The sequence below is a fragment of the Dama dama genome, chromosome 15 (assembly GCF_033118175.1).
Source record: "Dama dama isolate Ldn47 chromosome 15, ASM3311817v1, whole genome shotgun sequence".
NCBI classification, from domain to species: Eukaryota; Metazoa; Chordata; class Mammalia; order Artiodactyla; family Cervidae; genus Dama; species Dama dama.
Genome location: NC_083695.1, coordinates 69,803,443 through 69,819,918, shown reverse-complemented (window position 1 = coordinate 69,819,918; position 16,476 = coordinate 69,803,443). Strand labels below are relative to the sequence as shown.

The 16,476-nt window shown below is 56.7% G+C and overlaps 1 protein-coding gene across 1 annotated transcript; it reads right to left on the bottom strand.

Annotated features, from left to right (window-relative positions):
- Window positions 1-926: 926 nt before the first annotated feature.
- TRIM8 (tripartite motif containing 8) lies at window positions 927-15,193 on the bottom strand. Its single transcript, XM_061162491.1, has 6 exons — window positions 14,069-15,193; window positions 5,068-5,163; window positions 4,503-4,736; window positions 3,481-3,512; window positions 3,231-3,346; window positions 927-2,678 (listed from the first exon to the last, which is right to left on the bottom strand). Exons 1-6 carry the CDS (start codon window positions 14,636-14,638, stop codon window positions 2,071-2,073), a joined length of 1,656 nt encoding a protein of 551 aa, XP_061018474.1. The 5' UTR covers window positions 14,639-15,193; the 3' UTR covers window positions 927-2,070.
- Between the last annotated feature and the right edge of the window lie 1,283 nt (window positions 15,194-16,476).

The window sequence follows — 16,476 nt, the reverse complement described above, 5'->3', positions numbered from 1 at the left end:
AAAGGATCAGCCCCCAATATTGTAAAGCAATTATCCTTCAATTAAAAATAGATTTTAAAAAATTAGCCCCCACCCACCTTCACCTGGCTCCTCCCTCAAGAGGGCTTGGTGTGCCCTGCCCATCCTTCCACCCTACCCACAGGTCTGACAAGCAGGTCCCTGGCCAGTCCCTCATGGCAGCACTTCTCAAACCCCAGAATGTGTCAGAATTACCAGGAGGTTAAAAATGTGATTCTTGGGAATCCCCTGATGGTCTGGTTAGGACTCTGCGCTTCCACTGCCGAGGGCAGAGTTCAATCCCTGTTCGGTTTGATTCCTGGTCTAGGGAGCTAAGATTAAGCATGCCTCGGCAAAAACAAAACAAAAGCATGTTGCCCTTAGTGATTCCCATTGAGTCCATGTAGGGCCCCAGGAATCAGCTCTTTTTAACAAGCTCCTGACACACCGAACTTTGAGAAGCTCTGCCAAAGGGGATGAGGGTAGGATGTCTTTTTCACCTTGCCACCCAACCTCCATGCTTCCCAGCATTCAAGATTTTCCTGGCTTCTCTTCCTCCATGCTCACGGGCAGGAGCCAGAGCCCAAGCCACCAAAGGAAGAAAGGAGCCAAGTGCCCCCCACCCTTATCACATCAATGGGGGCTGAGGCTCCATTAGACTAAATTTCAAGATAGAGACTGCTGTAGCTCTGTGCCCTTGGCCCTACACAGTGCCTGGTGCTTAGCATGTGCTTAATAAATATTTGTGGAGTGAAGGAGGTAAACTTTGCAAGACTCATAGAAAGGTATTTTTTCCTTTGTCCGTCCTTGCTAAGAGCATGTTGGCAGAAACTCAAAGAGATGCCGGGGCCCATGCAGCAGGGAGGCTGGGCCTAGGAGGCCCTCAGCAAATATTTGTCAAATGAACCCAAGGCTGAGAGTAGATATAGTTAGTGGCTGACGAACTGATATTCACAGGCCTGGAACAGACTAAACCCAGAAGAGAATCAAGGCCGGGGCTTCCGTCCCTAGAGGGGGCCCCTCCTTACACCAACGCCTGAAAACCCCAGGCCTGGAGGGGTTGGGGGTAAGAGGCGAGGCAGGGAGTGGGACTGCGCCATTATGTTTATTAGAAGGTTGGATTTCAGTGTGTGCTCTAGACAGATTACAGAATAAATACCTGCGCCTTGAGAACAGGAAGTCCACGATTCATACAAAGTGCTCACTACAGGAAGTTGCTGTGTCAAAACCCAGGCAAGGACCCAACTCCGGGCAGCCCCTCCTCTCCCGCTGACCTCGACAAGGGCTGTGCTATGGTTTCTTATTTTATTATTTCTTTTATTTCTCTTTATTATTATTAATATTATTATTATTTGCTTTTGCTGTGGTCACTATCATTGGCAAAGTTCCTTTTCCCCTTTCCTGGACATGGGGTTCCTGTCTTTAAGATTCCATTCTGAGGCTGAAGGTGCCGAAAGCTGCTTGAGAAGTGGCCTTTGAACTCCGTCTGGGAGGATGGTGAGAAGGAAGCAGGAAAAATCATTCTTGGTTTAAAAAAAAAAATTAAAAAAAAATAAAAGCCCCACAATCTACAGGTCATTCCTTATTCAGTCAGTGATCAAACTGCCCAAAAGAAAACCAAGAGGAGAAGCAGTCCAGTGGGCACCTGGGCCCTCCTCCCAGGACTGGGTGAGGAGAGTTGGAAACTGCCCCTCCCCGCAAGGCTATAAAGGAAGCTGAGGCTCCTTCCAGCCATGGGGTGGGAAGGGGAAGGAGGGAAGGGAAAAAGGTGAGACAGAGAGAGAGAGAGAGAGCTCAGCGCCTTGAGGTAGACGCTTTCCCAACTCCGGGGCCACCTGCGGCCCTGGCCCAGGCCAGCTCCCACTGTCACCTCCGCGTCCAGGAGATTCATTAAAAAAAAAAAAATCAAAACAAGCCCTAAACAAAACAAAATCCAAAAGGAAAAGACTTGGGGGAATGGAGGAGGGAGGGAGGGAGGACAGGAAGGTAGAAGGGCAGGTCTCTGGATGCATCATCCCCGAGCCGCCGGGGGCTGGGGGGGAAGATTCCCCAGTGCTCACTGCCCGCGTGGCGTTAGCTCGTCACGTAGTGTTTGGTGGACGGCTGCCCATACACCCTGTAGAAATCTTGGTGGCCAGGCTGCTGGGAGGCATCGAGCCAGTCTCTGACCGCCAGGCCGGGAAGGGACTGGGGGACGGAGGGGGTGGGCGGGAGCGGGTGTGAGTACTCCTGCGAGGGCACTGTCCAGGGGAAGTGGCCGGAGCGGGGGTAGGGCTGGTGGCCGCCGTGGTTGGCCACGGAAGAACAGTAGCAGTTGTCCACAGAACAGACGAGAATCTTGCGGCCGCCATACTGGGGGAGCATGGGCTGCTGGGCGGCAGAGCCGTTGGGATACTGCGATGGGGGGAACACCGGACTCGAGTGCACTGGCTGGGCGCCGCCCGGCAGGGCCACCAAGTGCTGCGTGGAGCTGCAGGGCCCCAGGGGCTGCCCTGACTGGCCCTCGCCGCTGGCTGTGCCCGCTGCCCCATACTGGCCGCCCACGGGGCCCGACGACGTCTCTAGGAAACTGGCCTCGGGGAAGGCCGTCGAGTGCTTGCGCTTTTCCGCCCCAGAGCTGCTCACGCCACAGGGGTACAGGGGGACGCTCTGCAGGAAGGGCACCGGTGTACTGAAGGGGCCTGTGGAAAGTTTGGGCAAAAGTCGCAAAAGCCCCATCCCAGGCCACCCCAGCCTCCTCTCCCCGGGGACCTTTTCTGTCTATGGGGCCAAGCACAGTACATCACACATCATCTTGATGCTGGCTACTCCATTCCCCTTTTACAGCTGAAGAAGCTGAGGCTTAGGGAAGTACTATGGCCTGCCCAAGGTCCCACAGCTGGAAGTGGCAGAGCCAGGATATGAGGCAAGGCTTATGACAGGCCAGGCTACCTCTCAAAGGGAAGGTTCTGGCATTTACCCTTGTCCAGATGGTTCCCTCGGCCTTCCCAGGTGGCTCAGTGGGTAAAGAATCCTCCTGCGATGCAGGAGACACAGGCTCAATCCCCAGGTTGGGAAGATCCCCTGGAGGACGGCATGGCAACCCACTCTAGTATCCTTGCCTGGAGAATCTTATGGACAGAGGAGCCTGGCCAGCTACAGTCCATGGGGTTGCAAAGTATCAGACACAATTGAAACAACTGAGCATGCATGCAAAGGTTTCTCTTCCTTTGATTGAGGATCTCACCCCTCACCTTCTAGCATCTTCCGCAGCTGTTTCTCCTTCTTGGCCACCTCGTTCAGGAAGAGCTTGGAGTTCAGGTGGCCGATCTTAGGGGGAGAGAGGCTGCTGCCTGTGCAGGTCTGGGTCCTGGGGGCAGTGGACGGGGCATCTGCTGTGAGGAGGTATCACGCGTAAGCCCGCCCTACCTCCCCACCATGGGCCTGCCCCTTCCTGCCCTCCCCTACGTGTGTTCCCCTGAGGGCCAGCGGCCATCTGCTCACCTGTCCATTAGTATTTTCACAGACTTGGTGTTCTAGGGGGAGAGAAAAGGGTGTCAGTGGGAAAGGCAGCATGGGAGAGGGGAAGATGGAAGCTGCCCCATTCACTCTCTCCCCATGCAGGGCTGACACTTCTAAGGCTGGCCAGAGTGTTGCAGGGGCAGAGGGTGGGGTGCCTCTGTTTTCAGAAGACTGAGCTCTTGCTGTGTGACAGACAACACCATGAGTGCTTTCCAGACATCCAGCATCTTATCTAAACAACTACCAAGAGGAAGGTTCTGAAGGCACTCAATATTTTATCCAGAATCTTTGGGGCAGGATGTGTTTCGGATTATGGAATTTTTTGGATTTTGGAAGGGACATGTGATGCCTATATCATAACATGTGATTACGGAGGACACCATAATCTAACACATCGATGTTTCTGCAGCAACGTTTCAACATTTGTACCAAGTAAGATCAATAAATATCATAAATTGCCAACATTAGTTCAGGTCAAATTTTTGCTGTTAGATGAGTTGCCTGAACTTTTCTCTTTCGGTTTTCAGAGATTTTTAAAAATCTGGACTTATGGATGACAGATAATAGATCTGTATGGAAAAGACCCTGATGCTGGGAAAGACTGAAGGCAGGAGGAGACAGGGATGACAGAGGACGAGATGGTTGGATGGCATCACCAATTCAACAGACATGAGTTTGAGCAAGCTCTGGGAGATGGTGAAGGGCAGGGAAGCCTGGCCTCTGAAGTCCATGAGGTCGCAAAGAGTCAGACATGACTGAGTGACTGAACAAAAACAACATTATCAACCCTATTTTATAAGTGAGGGAGCTGAGGCCTAGGGAACGTATATGACTTGCCAAGGTCATAAAGCTAGAAAGAACGGGGGTGGTGGGGAGGTTCTGAATCCATGCAGGCTGGCTGCAAACCCCCTGCGGTGGGGGAGCCAGCTGGGGAGCAAAGCATGCGGACTCCAACTTAGAAATGTCGCCCTGGGTCCCGCCAGCCAGCCCGGGGCCCAGCCCACCTTCATGAAGCTGACATCCTCTGTCTTGTCGAAGAGTAGCTGCAGGGAGCCCAGGAGCTTCTTGGCCTCCTGCATGCGCTCCCCGAGATGCAGCGCCTGCGCTGCGTTCTCGCTGCAGAATTTGGCCTGGGCCTTGTCCAGGACCTCCACCGTCTGCCGCAGGTCCTCGTCCAGCAGCTGGTGCAGCTTCTCGTACTGCAGCCGCACCTCCTCCTTCAGCTGGCTCACCTTCTCCTGCAAGGGTGGGGGGACCGGTGAGTATGGGGGTGCCTCTGGCTGCCACTCCTGCCCGACTCCCATCCTGGATAGGGGAGTCTGGGACCCCACACCCCCAGGCTGCCTAGGGCTTCCCACGGGCAAGGTCGGACCTGGAATCCTGAACTGGGAGTACAGCAACCCTGGCACCAGCCGGGGGCTCATCCACTGACAGGTCATTGAATGACTGAGCAAGGGGTTCTGGCACATAGAGCTGACCATGCAACAGGTCCGAGCCCAAGCGAGGAACGAGCCCCAGGCCTTGTGCCCAAGCCATCCCCACCCTATCCCGGGGCGTGGGCGTGGCCACCTCCACCAGGCGCTTGTCTGACTCAAGTTTGTACAGCTGGTCCTCAATATCCTGCTCCCGCTCCTCCAGTCGGTCCTGCTGCTTCATCAGCATCTTCTGCAGAAACAATAGGGGGAAGGGCATCAGAGGGGGCTAAGACGGGTGGACACCATCCTTCCCTGTACAGAACAAACTCATCCTAAAGATCCTCTGAACCAGGTGACCTAAAATCTCTGCCACCCAATCCCTTCTGGCCCTCGTGCAATCCCAGGGCCCTGGCCAGCCTGTCCCCAGGAACAGAGAGCCGGGAATAGCTTCCCACACATTTCTAAACCATGAGCTTTCTGAGGGCAGGGTCAGACCAGCCTCGGTTCTAGCACTTTTCCTGTAGAGAATTATCTACTCATTCCAGTAATGCTATGAGATAAGTACTATTATTATCCACATTTCAGAGAAGAGGAAACCAGAAAGGTTAAGTAGTTCCTCCAAAGTCACACAGCTAGTAAGTGTCAGAGCTGGAATACAAACCTAAATGACCAGGCAGTAGGGTCTGTTCTTATCTAAGTCATGGGGCCTCTCTCTGGGGAGCACCATCTTAGAAATGGTACATAGCTTCACACAGCTTTCTTGGGTCTCACAAGTCCTCTGGCCCAGCCCAGAGATCTTATCTTATGCTTGCCTTACACTTGTGGGACATCAAGCCAGCCAGCTGACCCCTGGCTTGCTCCTGACACTGAGAGCTGGGCCTCTGAAGTCCTTGCTAGTTGGACCTGGAGGGAGAGAAGACTCTGGCTCTTCGAAGACCTGAGGCCAGTTTGCTGGAAGGTCTGGACCATGCTGCCCTTCTCAGCCCTTAATCTTCTGACTCCACAACCCCTTTCCTCCCAGCGCTGCTCATCCTGGCTGTTCCAACCACCTTGTTATCCTCCCTTACCAGACACACCTCTTGAAACAAGGTCCCTTTCCTGCCCAAGAGCCCTCAATGACCCCTCCTTCGAAACACTGTAGGATCTTACAACCTACTTCTCCTAGTCAGGTGCGCTTGTATCTTGTCCCTGACACTGCACATTCAAGCTCCCTGCAGCCTGCTGATGCCTTTCTGTAACTCGAGGTGCCTTCTCCTATTCCCCGTCTATTCTTCAAGGCCCAACTTAAGGCTCCGCTCCTCTCCATGGCCCCTGCTCAGAGGCTCTGAAGGTCCCTCCCTGTCCTGGCTGTATGGTGGGGCTGTCACATTGCTCTCCTTCTATAGCTGTGGTGTCCAATATGGTAGCCACTAGTCACAATGTGGCTATTCCACTTTAAGTTAATTAAAAGTCAAAAACACTAAGCACCAGTTTTTCACTCAGTTTAAGTGCTCAACAGCTCCATGTAGCTAGTGGCTACTATACTGGACACTACAGACACAAATCATGGCCACGTCACAGAAAGAGCTAAGGACAACAGCATTCTATAGTCTGTCTGACAAACTGCACTCTGATCTCCAAACAAAACTCAAGGCTTCTTGAAAACAGGGCTTTGCTGCTGTATTTTTCTACTTCCCTTCCCAGTTGAGACCCAAGGACCCCAGCACCCTACAGATGCATAACGTTGTTTGCTGAATAAACCCATGAGTTTTGTGCACAAAACAAGATTTGCAAAACAGACTGCACAGACCCTAGCTCACAGTAAGTGTCCACTCCACCAAAAGTGGCTCTTTTTCTTCCTCTGTGTATACCTCAAAGTGACCCTCAAGTTTGACCCCGTGACCCTCACTCCCATTCACATTCAGGAGGCTTCCTCAAGACAAGCTGCCAGCAATCCCTCCCTTATACCCCCAACCCCTTTTACATATGGGGAAACCAAGGCCAGTAAGAGAGTTTGGCGACCCTGTTTTGTGTTGGTGGCGACCCTGGAAACAGAAAACCAAATCTCCGGGGCCAGGAGGAGGCATTCAGATTCTGAGCTGGGAAAATCTGGGACACACTGCACCCCCGCCACACCAACAACTTGACCTTTCAGTGACCCAGGACAGCACCTCATGACACAACCCACCGACACAGCCCTGCCCCCACTCCAGCACCTCATCCTTCCAGCAGGCCCCTCACCCCAGCCCCGCATGCACAGGGATCTGCTGCCAGCCTGGGAGTCAGAGCCTGTCTAGAAACACAGCTGGCTGGGAGCAGGAATGGAGGTAGTCACACGTCCTTCCTCCCTGTCTGTGAAACTGCCCCCAGGCATGTGAAGAGGGCAGGCAGCCCCCCCAACTACATGTATACAACTGCACAGGCACACACAGGCACACACCGCCACCTGGGCCCTGAGACCACCTCAGGCCCACTGTCTTACACACACAGCCCTGCACAGTGCTGAAGGCCCCAGACAACGGAGGGAGGCCTGCGTGAAGGTGAGGTAGCCAGAATACCAAAGGACTTTAGACCTTTGTACCTCCCTATAACACATTTCTGCCTGGTGGCTGCCTCGTCCCCACACTTGGGAGGACAGTCCTCCAACCCAGATGCATCTGAGGCTCCAGACCTTCCCAGTGTCCAGGACATCTGAGAGCCCAGGCTTCACCCACCTCCACACATCTGTGCACTGCAGTCTCCCTGCCCATCTCCTTCACATGACCAAACCCATCAGTATCAGAGTAGGGGTGTACCTGGGGCTGAGTCCCAGATAAGGGGCAAGAGAGAGGCAGCCCCAGATGGGATCCCAGCCCCCCTTCCCTCAGAGCCCTGGAGTGGGCCTGTTCACTCCCACCCTCCAGACCAGTGGGAGGTCCCCACCACACCCCTCTGAAACTCCCTCAGGGTACATCCCAGGGAGGCACTTTAGGTCTTGTCCCAGAGGGTGGGACTCAGCCCCTTCCTTCTTCTGGGCTTTTCCCAGATCCTCTCCTGGCAGCATTGACACCCTAGGACCCTGAGGTGTCCTCCCTTGACTTCCGGATCCAAGCCCTAACTCCTGCCTGCCCCAAGCCCTCTGGGACAGAGCTCAGCCCAGCCAAGTGGGCACATTCCCCAGCAGGTGGCTGGGTTTCATCAGCCCAGGCCCAGCTCAGAGGCCATCGGCCTTCTGTCTCCACTACAGGGGGAAGGGAGAGGCCCGGAATAGGAAGGAAACTGTCAGGGGGTAGCAGCCACCCTTGGCCTGGGAAGGGGGCCTACCCTGTCCAGCTCACCCTTGCAGGAATCACTCTCCCTCGGGGCTAGGTGATCTTACTCCTGCCACAGTCAACACCTGGGGGAACAGGAGGCTGCGGGGAATACTGCTGTCTCAGACGTTGGAAAATCGGGCGTAAGAGCGGTGGTGGGGAGAAGGGAAATCCGCTTGCTGCCCCTCGATCCCACCAAATGACTGAATCAGGTTGCTAAGAAGCTAGAAGATGGGGAGCAGAGGAAGCAAAGGCCCTTTCCCCTACCAGCAGCCTCCTTTCCATCTCAACCTCCCGGAAATTACTGAGAGTTGAGGCTCCATTATCCACTTGGGAAAAACCCACAGGTGAGAGATTTCCCAGCCTGACCGCCTCTCAGTGCAGGAGGCAGTGGGACATACACTCTACAAACTGCTCCCAGCCTGCAGTGGGTCACACAGGACCGCGGCACACCTCCAGTGTGCAGAAGCAGAATGGAAAGAACCATGGTCTAGACTAGTAGCACTCAAGGGACCACACCTCCCACAGAAGGCCGTGAGGCCCAGCCCCACTCCACACCTGCTGGCCCAGGTGGGTCCTGCTCACTCCCATCCCTATTCCTTCCCTGAGGACTTAAGACCTTCCACAGTCTGCTCCTGGGCCTGTGAGGGCAAAAGCATCACGAAGACTTAGGGGCTCACTATTCCCACCCTTCCGAGACCCTCACACCTGTCGCCTAATGTTACAGATTCTGCCTTGAGCTGCTCTCTCTGACGCCCTACACCAGTTTGGAGAGGGATCCATCATGAGCCCCTCACATTCCTGCCCCGGGAAAGCTTCCCAGCCTTCTAGAGACTGACTGGCCAGGCCCAGCTGGCATTTCTGGTGCCAGACTGGACTGGGCAGACGGGTAAGGCCATAGAGACTCTAGGATATATAAAAGTTAATAAATGATAATAATAAAATCCTCAAGTCAACCTTGAAGAAAAGTAAAGTCAGGAGGGAACAGGGCCTCAGGAGCCAGGCCAGAGGCAGGCCCCAGGTTTTTTAGAGGGGGCCAGAGCTGGAGGTGAGAAAAGGGTGCTGGGCGGCCAGAGCACTTCTTCCTGCTCAGATGACCCCCATGCCAGCTCCCGCTCTGGAGGCAGCCCCTGCGCAGAGCAACACCCTCCTAACCTCCTCCCCAGCTGCCAAAGCCGCCCCCCACTCTCCCGCATCAGCCCTAGTCCCAGGAGTATATTAGTTAGCTTCCCCTCTCCTTGGGCCACAGCACTCCCTCCTGGCCTCAGAGCAGCTTCTGCCTGCCCTGGTCACCCCTTCCCGGGCCTCAGTCCCTGCCTGGGGCTACTGTGTGGTCCCCTAGGCTGCAGACAACCACAGACCCAGAGTGAAGTGGCTACAGGGCACGAGCCAGGGCAAGGAGAAAGGCGGCACCTCGGAGGCAAGCCCCGGCAGACCTAGAGAGGGTTTCCCAGCTGCAGAGTGGAATTAGCTTTTGCCATGCAGAGAGCAGCGCTCTGGGGCAGCAGAACAAAGAGGCGAGAGAGAAAGCCCCCCTTTGTCTGGGTTTGAATGCCAGGCCAGCCGGGAAGGAAGGCTTTCCCAGAGCCAGGGATACGGCCAGCCAGGCCTGCCTGCTCAGGCCGGGGCTGGGGCCCCAGCCAGGCTCCCCTTCTTCCTACGACCACCCTGACTGCCCCCGACACAGCATGGGAGGATCCATCTGGGCTTCCACCTCCAATACCCACCTCAGGCAACAAGCTTACCCAAAGATGTGTCCCCTCCCCTCCCCACCCCAACATCCCCACCAGGTGAGAAAGTTACACAAGACTCACACCTACCAACCAACCACCACCAGGCAGGCAGTCACACACACACTAGTGCCATCACTGATAGACATGTGTGCACACTCAACTTCCACTCACAGGTGTACAGTCAGTAGGGCACCCCCCGCCCCCACCAACACACACATGGATCTTCCCCGCCCCACAGTCAGACACAAGACAACTCTGTAATTAAGTCAGTCATTCACACTGTACCTTCTCGGAGATACACATGTGAGATACAAAACAGTAGTTCCACATGAGATGCACACCCAGACACACCAGTTACACACGCACATCTGTGGAGATGGACGCACAGGCACCCAGAGTTGAGGGAGGCAAAGTAATCAATAGGGCGTGCATGACAGGTGCCCAGCTGTATCAGCAGGATTCTGGGATGGAGGTGGGGGGCTGGGCCTCCGCCTCAGGTTCCTTCCTCTCTGCCTGGGGCCCAGGGAGGAAGGCCAAGCCCTGCCCTGCTTCCTGATCCTTCAGGATGGTAAAGGAGCAGTTACCTGACCCTCACACCTCACACACACACCCACACACAGCCTCCCCATCCTAGCTCCCACCCCACATAAGACCTCAGGATTATGGTCGGTGGAGGGCAGTAAGGTCAATACTGCCTGAGGCAGGCTGCAGCCACAGCCAGGCTCTAGCTGGGCCAGGGCAGCCCTTTCTCCCAGAGCCCGCCTGGTGACAGACACATGGGACAGAGACCTAGGTCCCCTCCAGGGTCCTAGGGCAACCCCTCTGGCCAGCGGCAATGGGAGCAGGGTAACCTCCACCCCCAGCAGCTGTGAACCCCAAACTGGCCCAAGAAGTGGGATCCTGTCTCCAGAGAAAAACCTCTTCTCAACTCTAAACCTTTGAGAACTCAAGGTACAAAGTCCTGGGAACATTTCCAACCTCAGTCTGGGGTATTAGGAATGACACAGAGGCACAACTATGACCTGAACACACACACACACACACACACACTCAGTGCATAACCATTTACAGACATGACACATCTAGGCCTTATCTTGGATCTTCTTTCTATGTTGAGGAGGGTTCTAAGATAGAAGTGCTCTCAGCTCAAACCAGTCCCAAGTTGCTCACATGAATCCCTAAACCTGGGGGCTGAAGAGGGTTTGACCACCTGGATGCCCCAATCTTGGGTCCTCAGCCTTCCATAGCCCCAAAGGAGAATACACTGGGGCCTAAAGGTGTCTCGGGAGCGTGGTCTCTAGGGTCTACCCAGTGGGCATCCAAGCTTCAGAGCAACATGGCCTCTGCACACTGGCTTCCCAAGGGCAGAGTGGGGCAAGGACTTCAAAGCCTTGCCTTTAAGACCCCCTGCTAGGTGGAAGCCCTGCTTGGCTCCCTGCTGGGTCCCAGCTCTGGGTCACTGCACAGGTGGGTGCTTTGACTATGGGGCAGAGGACCACCCGGGGAGATTGATCAGGGTTTCCTGTTTCTAGCCAATAGGGCATTTCAGCAGCCCCTAGCCCTTCTCTGGGACGACGGAAGAGGAAGCACAAGAAGCAGAGCTGTCTGTATCCTAAGGTGTGATCCAGGTTTCCATGCATCTGCTCCTGTATCTGGGAGAATTCTGTTGCCTTCATCCATGGCACCAGCCGGGGCCCTTTAAGACAGACTCCCTCCCACAAGGGAAAAGAGGCCCAGGAAAAGGCCCCTCCCCTTGGCTGGCCTAGTGAGGATGGAGCGCAATGGGTTCTTCCATTCAGATTCTCAGGCGGCTCGCCCCCTCCCATGAGGATGAGGCCCTCCTGTTCAGTAAGTCCAACTCACACCAAGGGGCGGTGGCATGGAGCTGAGACCACTGCAGGGTTTCCAACTCCAGTGCCCTGACAGCAGAGAGAGTCTGGAGGGCCTGGGGTAGGGGAGCCTGGGAAGGGATGAGACTCAGGCTGTGGGGCACAGATGCTGAGCACACAGAACTGCACATCTGGCTGTGATGCAACCCACTACTTCTGCGCCTGCCCACAGCAGGCACAGGAACGAACACACACACATAGACGCACATGCACATGGAGCTGCTAACAAAGTTCAGGGCCTGCTTCCATCCAGGTCCTTCCATGTACTCAAGGACATGCTGGTGGGAACTCCAGGGTACACTGTGTACGTGTGCCAGGAGCCTTTGAGGGCAAAGCAGACAGTCTCAGAGACACTCGAGAACATGGACCCACGTCTACAGACACCCTCCTACTACCAAATCAGGTACAACCGTGTTCTCTCCCCCACCGAAATGAACGACACCTGAGCACTCTGACATAACTAAGGGCAAAGCCGTGGGTGCAGACACACATTCACTCTACACACTTACTCATCACCCTGGCTGTTGTCCCTTTCTCTGTGCCTTTCAGCCACATCTCCACCTTTCCGCTCCTTTCATTTTCCACTGTCACACCCAGGACAGAGAACTGGGCAGCTTTCCTTTTTCTGCACTTTTCCCAGCCTCCTTCCCAGCCCTTCTACCTTTATTAACAGCTTCTTCTATTAATAGTCTGGGCTCTGCCCGCCCTGGGTTGGGGGTGGAGGACAGTAGGGGCTCATTTGTTCCCCTAGGCCTCTGCCTTTTCCAGTCCTGGTGTGTGTGAGGAGGTGGCTCTTCTCGCCATCCTCCCCCATTACACACACACACTTCCTTTAAGAATCAAGAGGCCCTGCCCTGGCACAAAACCCCAAAGCTAGCCCATCCAATTGGAAACTAATTATACAGCAAATTTTATTTGTTATCCCTGCCCTCAGCCTGTGGCAGCCCTCCTGCCTTTTGTTAGTTGTATGTGTATGTTTTTTAATTGCTAAACAGTGACTCATTCTGACTGGTCCCCCTCACAGGAAACAGCCCCCATCTCCAACTGTGCCCTGCTCAGAGCTTCCTCATACCCAAGCTCCCACTGGTCTCGACTAGCCTCCAGGGGTCCCCACCCAGCAACACTCCCAGTCTCACCCCCATGATATCACACCCAGGCCCCAAGCTGGGGCTTCTGAGATGGCTCAGAGAGTCTCAGGCCAACCCCTTCCTTCTGGTATGACTCAACCCTGAAAGCCAGGGGACCAGGGAGGAACCTAGGAGGAGCCCCCCTCCACTGAAGGGGACGGAAGTATTGCTTCAGTCCAGCTCCACAGCCAGGCCAGGCCCAGAGGCCTCAGGGGGAAGGCGGTTTTGACATTGGCTGCTGCTGCAGGGTGTATACAATGGGAGGGGATGCGGTTCCATAATCACCCAGCCGGCAGCCCAGGGGAGACAGCTGCCTGAAACCAGATTGCAAGGCGGCTCAACCTTAAACCCACAGGATTCTTTTTCCGTCTTCCACTTCCCCTCCCCAAATGTGGGAGGGCTGTGATAGAGGGCTGGGCTGGGAGAAAAAGGCTCAGGGTGATGAAGACATACTTTAAGGTGTGTTCATGCGGACGAGTGTAACACACACAGGCACACCGTGGGCAGTGATTCTCACATATGGAGAGGGGGTTACAGGGAATAATCCCAACAGCAGAGATGCTGTCCTGGTGATGCCGTTGGCTGCCCAGGCCTTGGCCAGATAGATACCAGGGGCTCTGCTCTCCCTCCGGAAGCTCCCCCTCCACCCTCCCAATGTGTTTCCAATAGGGCTTGAAACTAACATGGCTGCTTTTGTTTACTTCCTCATTGGTATGCCAGCATCATGGATCATGTCAGCCACAGCAGCGGCACCAGGACACTCATTACATAAACAGCAGCTGGAGAAGCAGGACCTGGGTCACTGCCTTTAGTGACTTCCCCTAGGGCCTACGGAAACTGCCGGGCCAGGGAGCTGCGCGCAAAACAGAAAAGCAACAACCAAACTCTACCCCTGACAGCCCCACACCTCATTTCTATAAGTGACTGACAAGATGGACCCTATGAGCACAGGTGCAGGAATATATCAAGTAGCGATTGGGGACCCTTCTTCCCAGGACCTTGCCTCCAAACTTAGAGTGGGAGTTTGGAAAGGGGCTTCTGGCCTGATGTCACAAGAGTCAGCCTGTCCGGAAGGGTGGTCCCAGGCTGCAGGGAAGGAGGGGAGTGTGTGATTGTGTGTGTGTGTAGGGTACTTGCCCGGATCTCATTCCTCCGGATCTCCACGTCGCACACCGAGTGTCCCTGATGCGCACCGCTGTAGTAGCAGCAGTACTGGCACACGGCCACCTGCTCGGCTTCGCAGTGGTAAAGGCGGTAGGCGTTGTGCTGTGGGCAGCTCCAGGCCCGCACGTCGTCCGCCTCCACCAGGAGGTGCCCGCGGGCGGTGGAGGGCTGCTGCAGGTGCGTCTGCACGTGGGACTGGCAGCAGGGCGCCTCGCAGCGCAGGCAGACCTTCTGCGCGGGCAGCGGGGGGCCGCGGCGGCAGAACACGCAGTGCAGCGCCGCCGGCGGCTTCTCCACGTGCAGGGCGTTGAACTTCTCCACGATGTTGGTGAGCTTCAGGTTCTTCTCCAGGCCCGGCTTCTGGTTGTAGGCCTGGTTGCACTCTGGGCAGCGCACCAGGCCGCTGTCCTTGGCCCACGCCTCGCCGATGCAGCCCCGACAGAAGTTGTGTTTGCACGGCAGCTGCACCGGCTCCACGAAGACGTGCAGGCAGATCGGGCAGATGAGCTCCTCCTCAAAGCAGTTCTTCCAATTCTCCGCCATGGCGGCGGCGGGCAGGGGACCCGGGCAGGTCTCCCCAACACCCCGACCTGGGGGGGTCCGTCCGGTGCCGCGGGAGGGCCACCGAGCCCCGAGCCGTCCCGACAGTCGCTCAGTTCACCAGCGCCTTCCGCGCTCCCGCCCCCCAGAGGAGTGAGCCTCGGTCCTCACGCAGCGCGCGCAGCCGGCTGCGTCTCCTCCTCCTCCTCCGGAGCGCCTAGCGGGAGGCGTCGGACTGCGCCAGGGCCGCGGCTGGGGCACCAGCCCTGGAGGGGAGCGCCGGGGTCCAAATTCCATATAAGAGGCCGCCTCTCGGTCGGCGCGGCTAGGGCAGCGGCGGCCGGCGGCCCGCACTCCGGCCCGCGGCTGACATTGGGGCGCGCCCCAAGGCGGACAGAGCCCGGGAGCCGCACACTTCCTCCAGAGACGGCGGCGGCAATGGTGGCTCTCTCCCGGCTCGCCGGCGCCGCGCCTCCCTCGCCTCGGCCGGGGTCTGAGAGGCCGGGGAAGCAAGTGCGGCCCGGCCAAAGACTACTAGATCCGGACCGGGCGGGCGAGGCGAGCCGGTCCCCGGGCCGCGGCGCGGGCGCCCACCGGCTGGCCCGCGGTCTGCGGGTGCGGGCTGCGGGGCGCAGGCGGGCCGACTCCGGGGCGCTGCGTGAGCGCAGGGGCAGTCATTCAGATGAAATTCCAGTCCCCGGCCAGAGACAGCAGCCCGCCTCTGCCTTCCTCCTCCCTTCACAAATAGAAACGGAAGGGGGAGGGAGAGAAGTGGAAAAAAAAAAAAAAAAGCCAACCAGAAAGGGAGGGAGGAGAAGCCCCGGCGGAGCTCCGGCCTGACCCCCTCGTCTCTACTTCTGTGCTCCCCCGAGGCCTGGCGCCCGGCGCCCCCGCCGCGGAGAGACCCCGCTCTCCGTCTCCGCGCTGGGCGGGCGCCCCGGCTCTGCCGAGGAAAACAAGGATTGATCAAACTAGAAAGGAATTTTTCTCAACTGCTAATGAACAGGAGGCTCGGCTCCCGGCCTTCCCCTCCCCCCCCGGCCCGGCCCGGCCCTCCCCCTTCGCCACCCCGGCCCCCCTCCCCCCCACTTTCTTTTCTTCTCGGCCTCTGCTCCGGTCTTCGGGGCTGCGGTCGGAGCCAGCCCGCGGCGGCGGAGCCGGGCCGAGCCAGCCGGGCCGGGCTGTCTCCCTCAGCGTCCAGCCATCTTGAGCTCCCGGCAGCCGCCGCAGTGGCGGCCGGGGGTCCGAGCGCGCTCGCTGGAGGGTCCTGCAGCGTTCTTTCTATCGCTCGCTCTCTTTTTTTTTTTTTTTTTTGGTGGGATTTTTAAGGGGAGGGCTGGCGGCCTCCCTCAGATTAGAAGACAGGGGAGAAAATGCCAAGTCCCGATTTCTCTCCACCTCTGCTCCACCCACCCTGGTTCTTTCCAAAAAATAAAAAAAGATTAGAATTGGAAGAAGTCGGCAGAAAGGCGAGCGCCCGCGGCCCCCAGCTGCTGCCCAGGCGACGCGTCCGGGGCGGGCCCGAGCCAGTCGCTCCGTCGGTGGGTCCGTTTGTCCGCCTGCTGCTTCTCAACTGGGGGGAGGGCACTCCGGGCAGGGTCTCCGCAGCGGCTGTCACCTCAGAGCTTTATCCTCAGATCAAAAAAAAAAAAAAGGGGGGGGGGGGGGGGGGAAAGCCCCAACACTCTCATCACAGCCACCTTCAGCCATCTTGAGCGTATTATTATTTCAGGAATAATCTGTTTAATAAAAATAGCTGCGTCTCTAACCCGCTCCCCCTCATCCTGGGCTCCCCGCCCCCTTTTAATAATAATCTCGATAATAAAAATGATCTCCTGGCT

What these genes read in the sequence shown, in the direction of transcription:
- TRIM8 (XM_061162491.1), bottom strand. Translation starts at nt 14,638, where the DNA reads ATGGCGGAGAATTGGAAGAACTGCTTTGAGGAGGAGCTCATCTGCCCG. An exon ending in AGGATGTCAGCTTCATGAAG is followed by an intron (nt 3,513 to 4,502) that starts GTGGGCTGGGCC and finishes CTCTCCCCCTAG; the next exon opens with AACACCAAGTCTGTGAAAAT. An exon ending in GCTGCGGAAGATGCTAGAAG is followed by an intron (nt 2,679 to 3,230) that starts GTGAGGGGTGAG and finishes AACTTTCCACAG; the next exon opens with GCCCCTTCAGTACACCGGTG.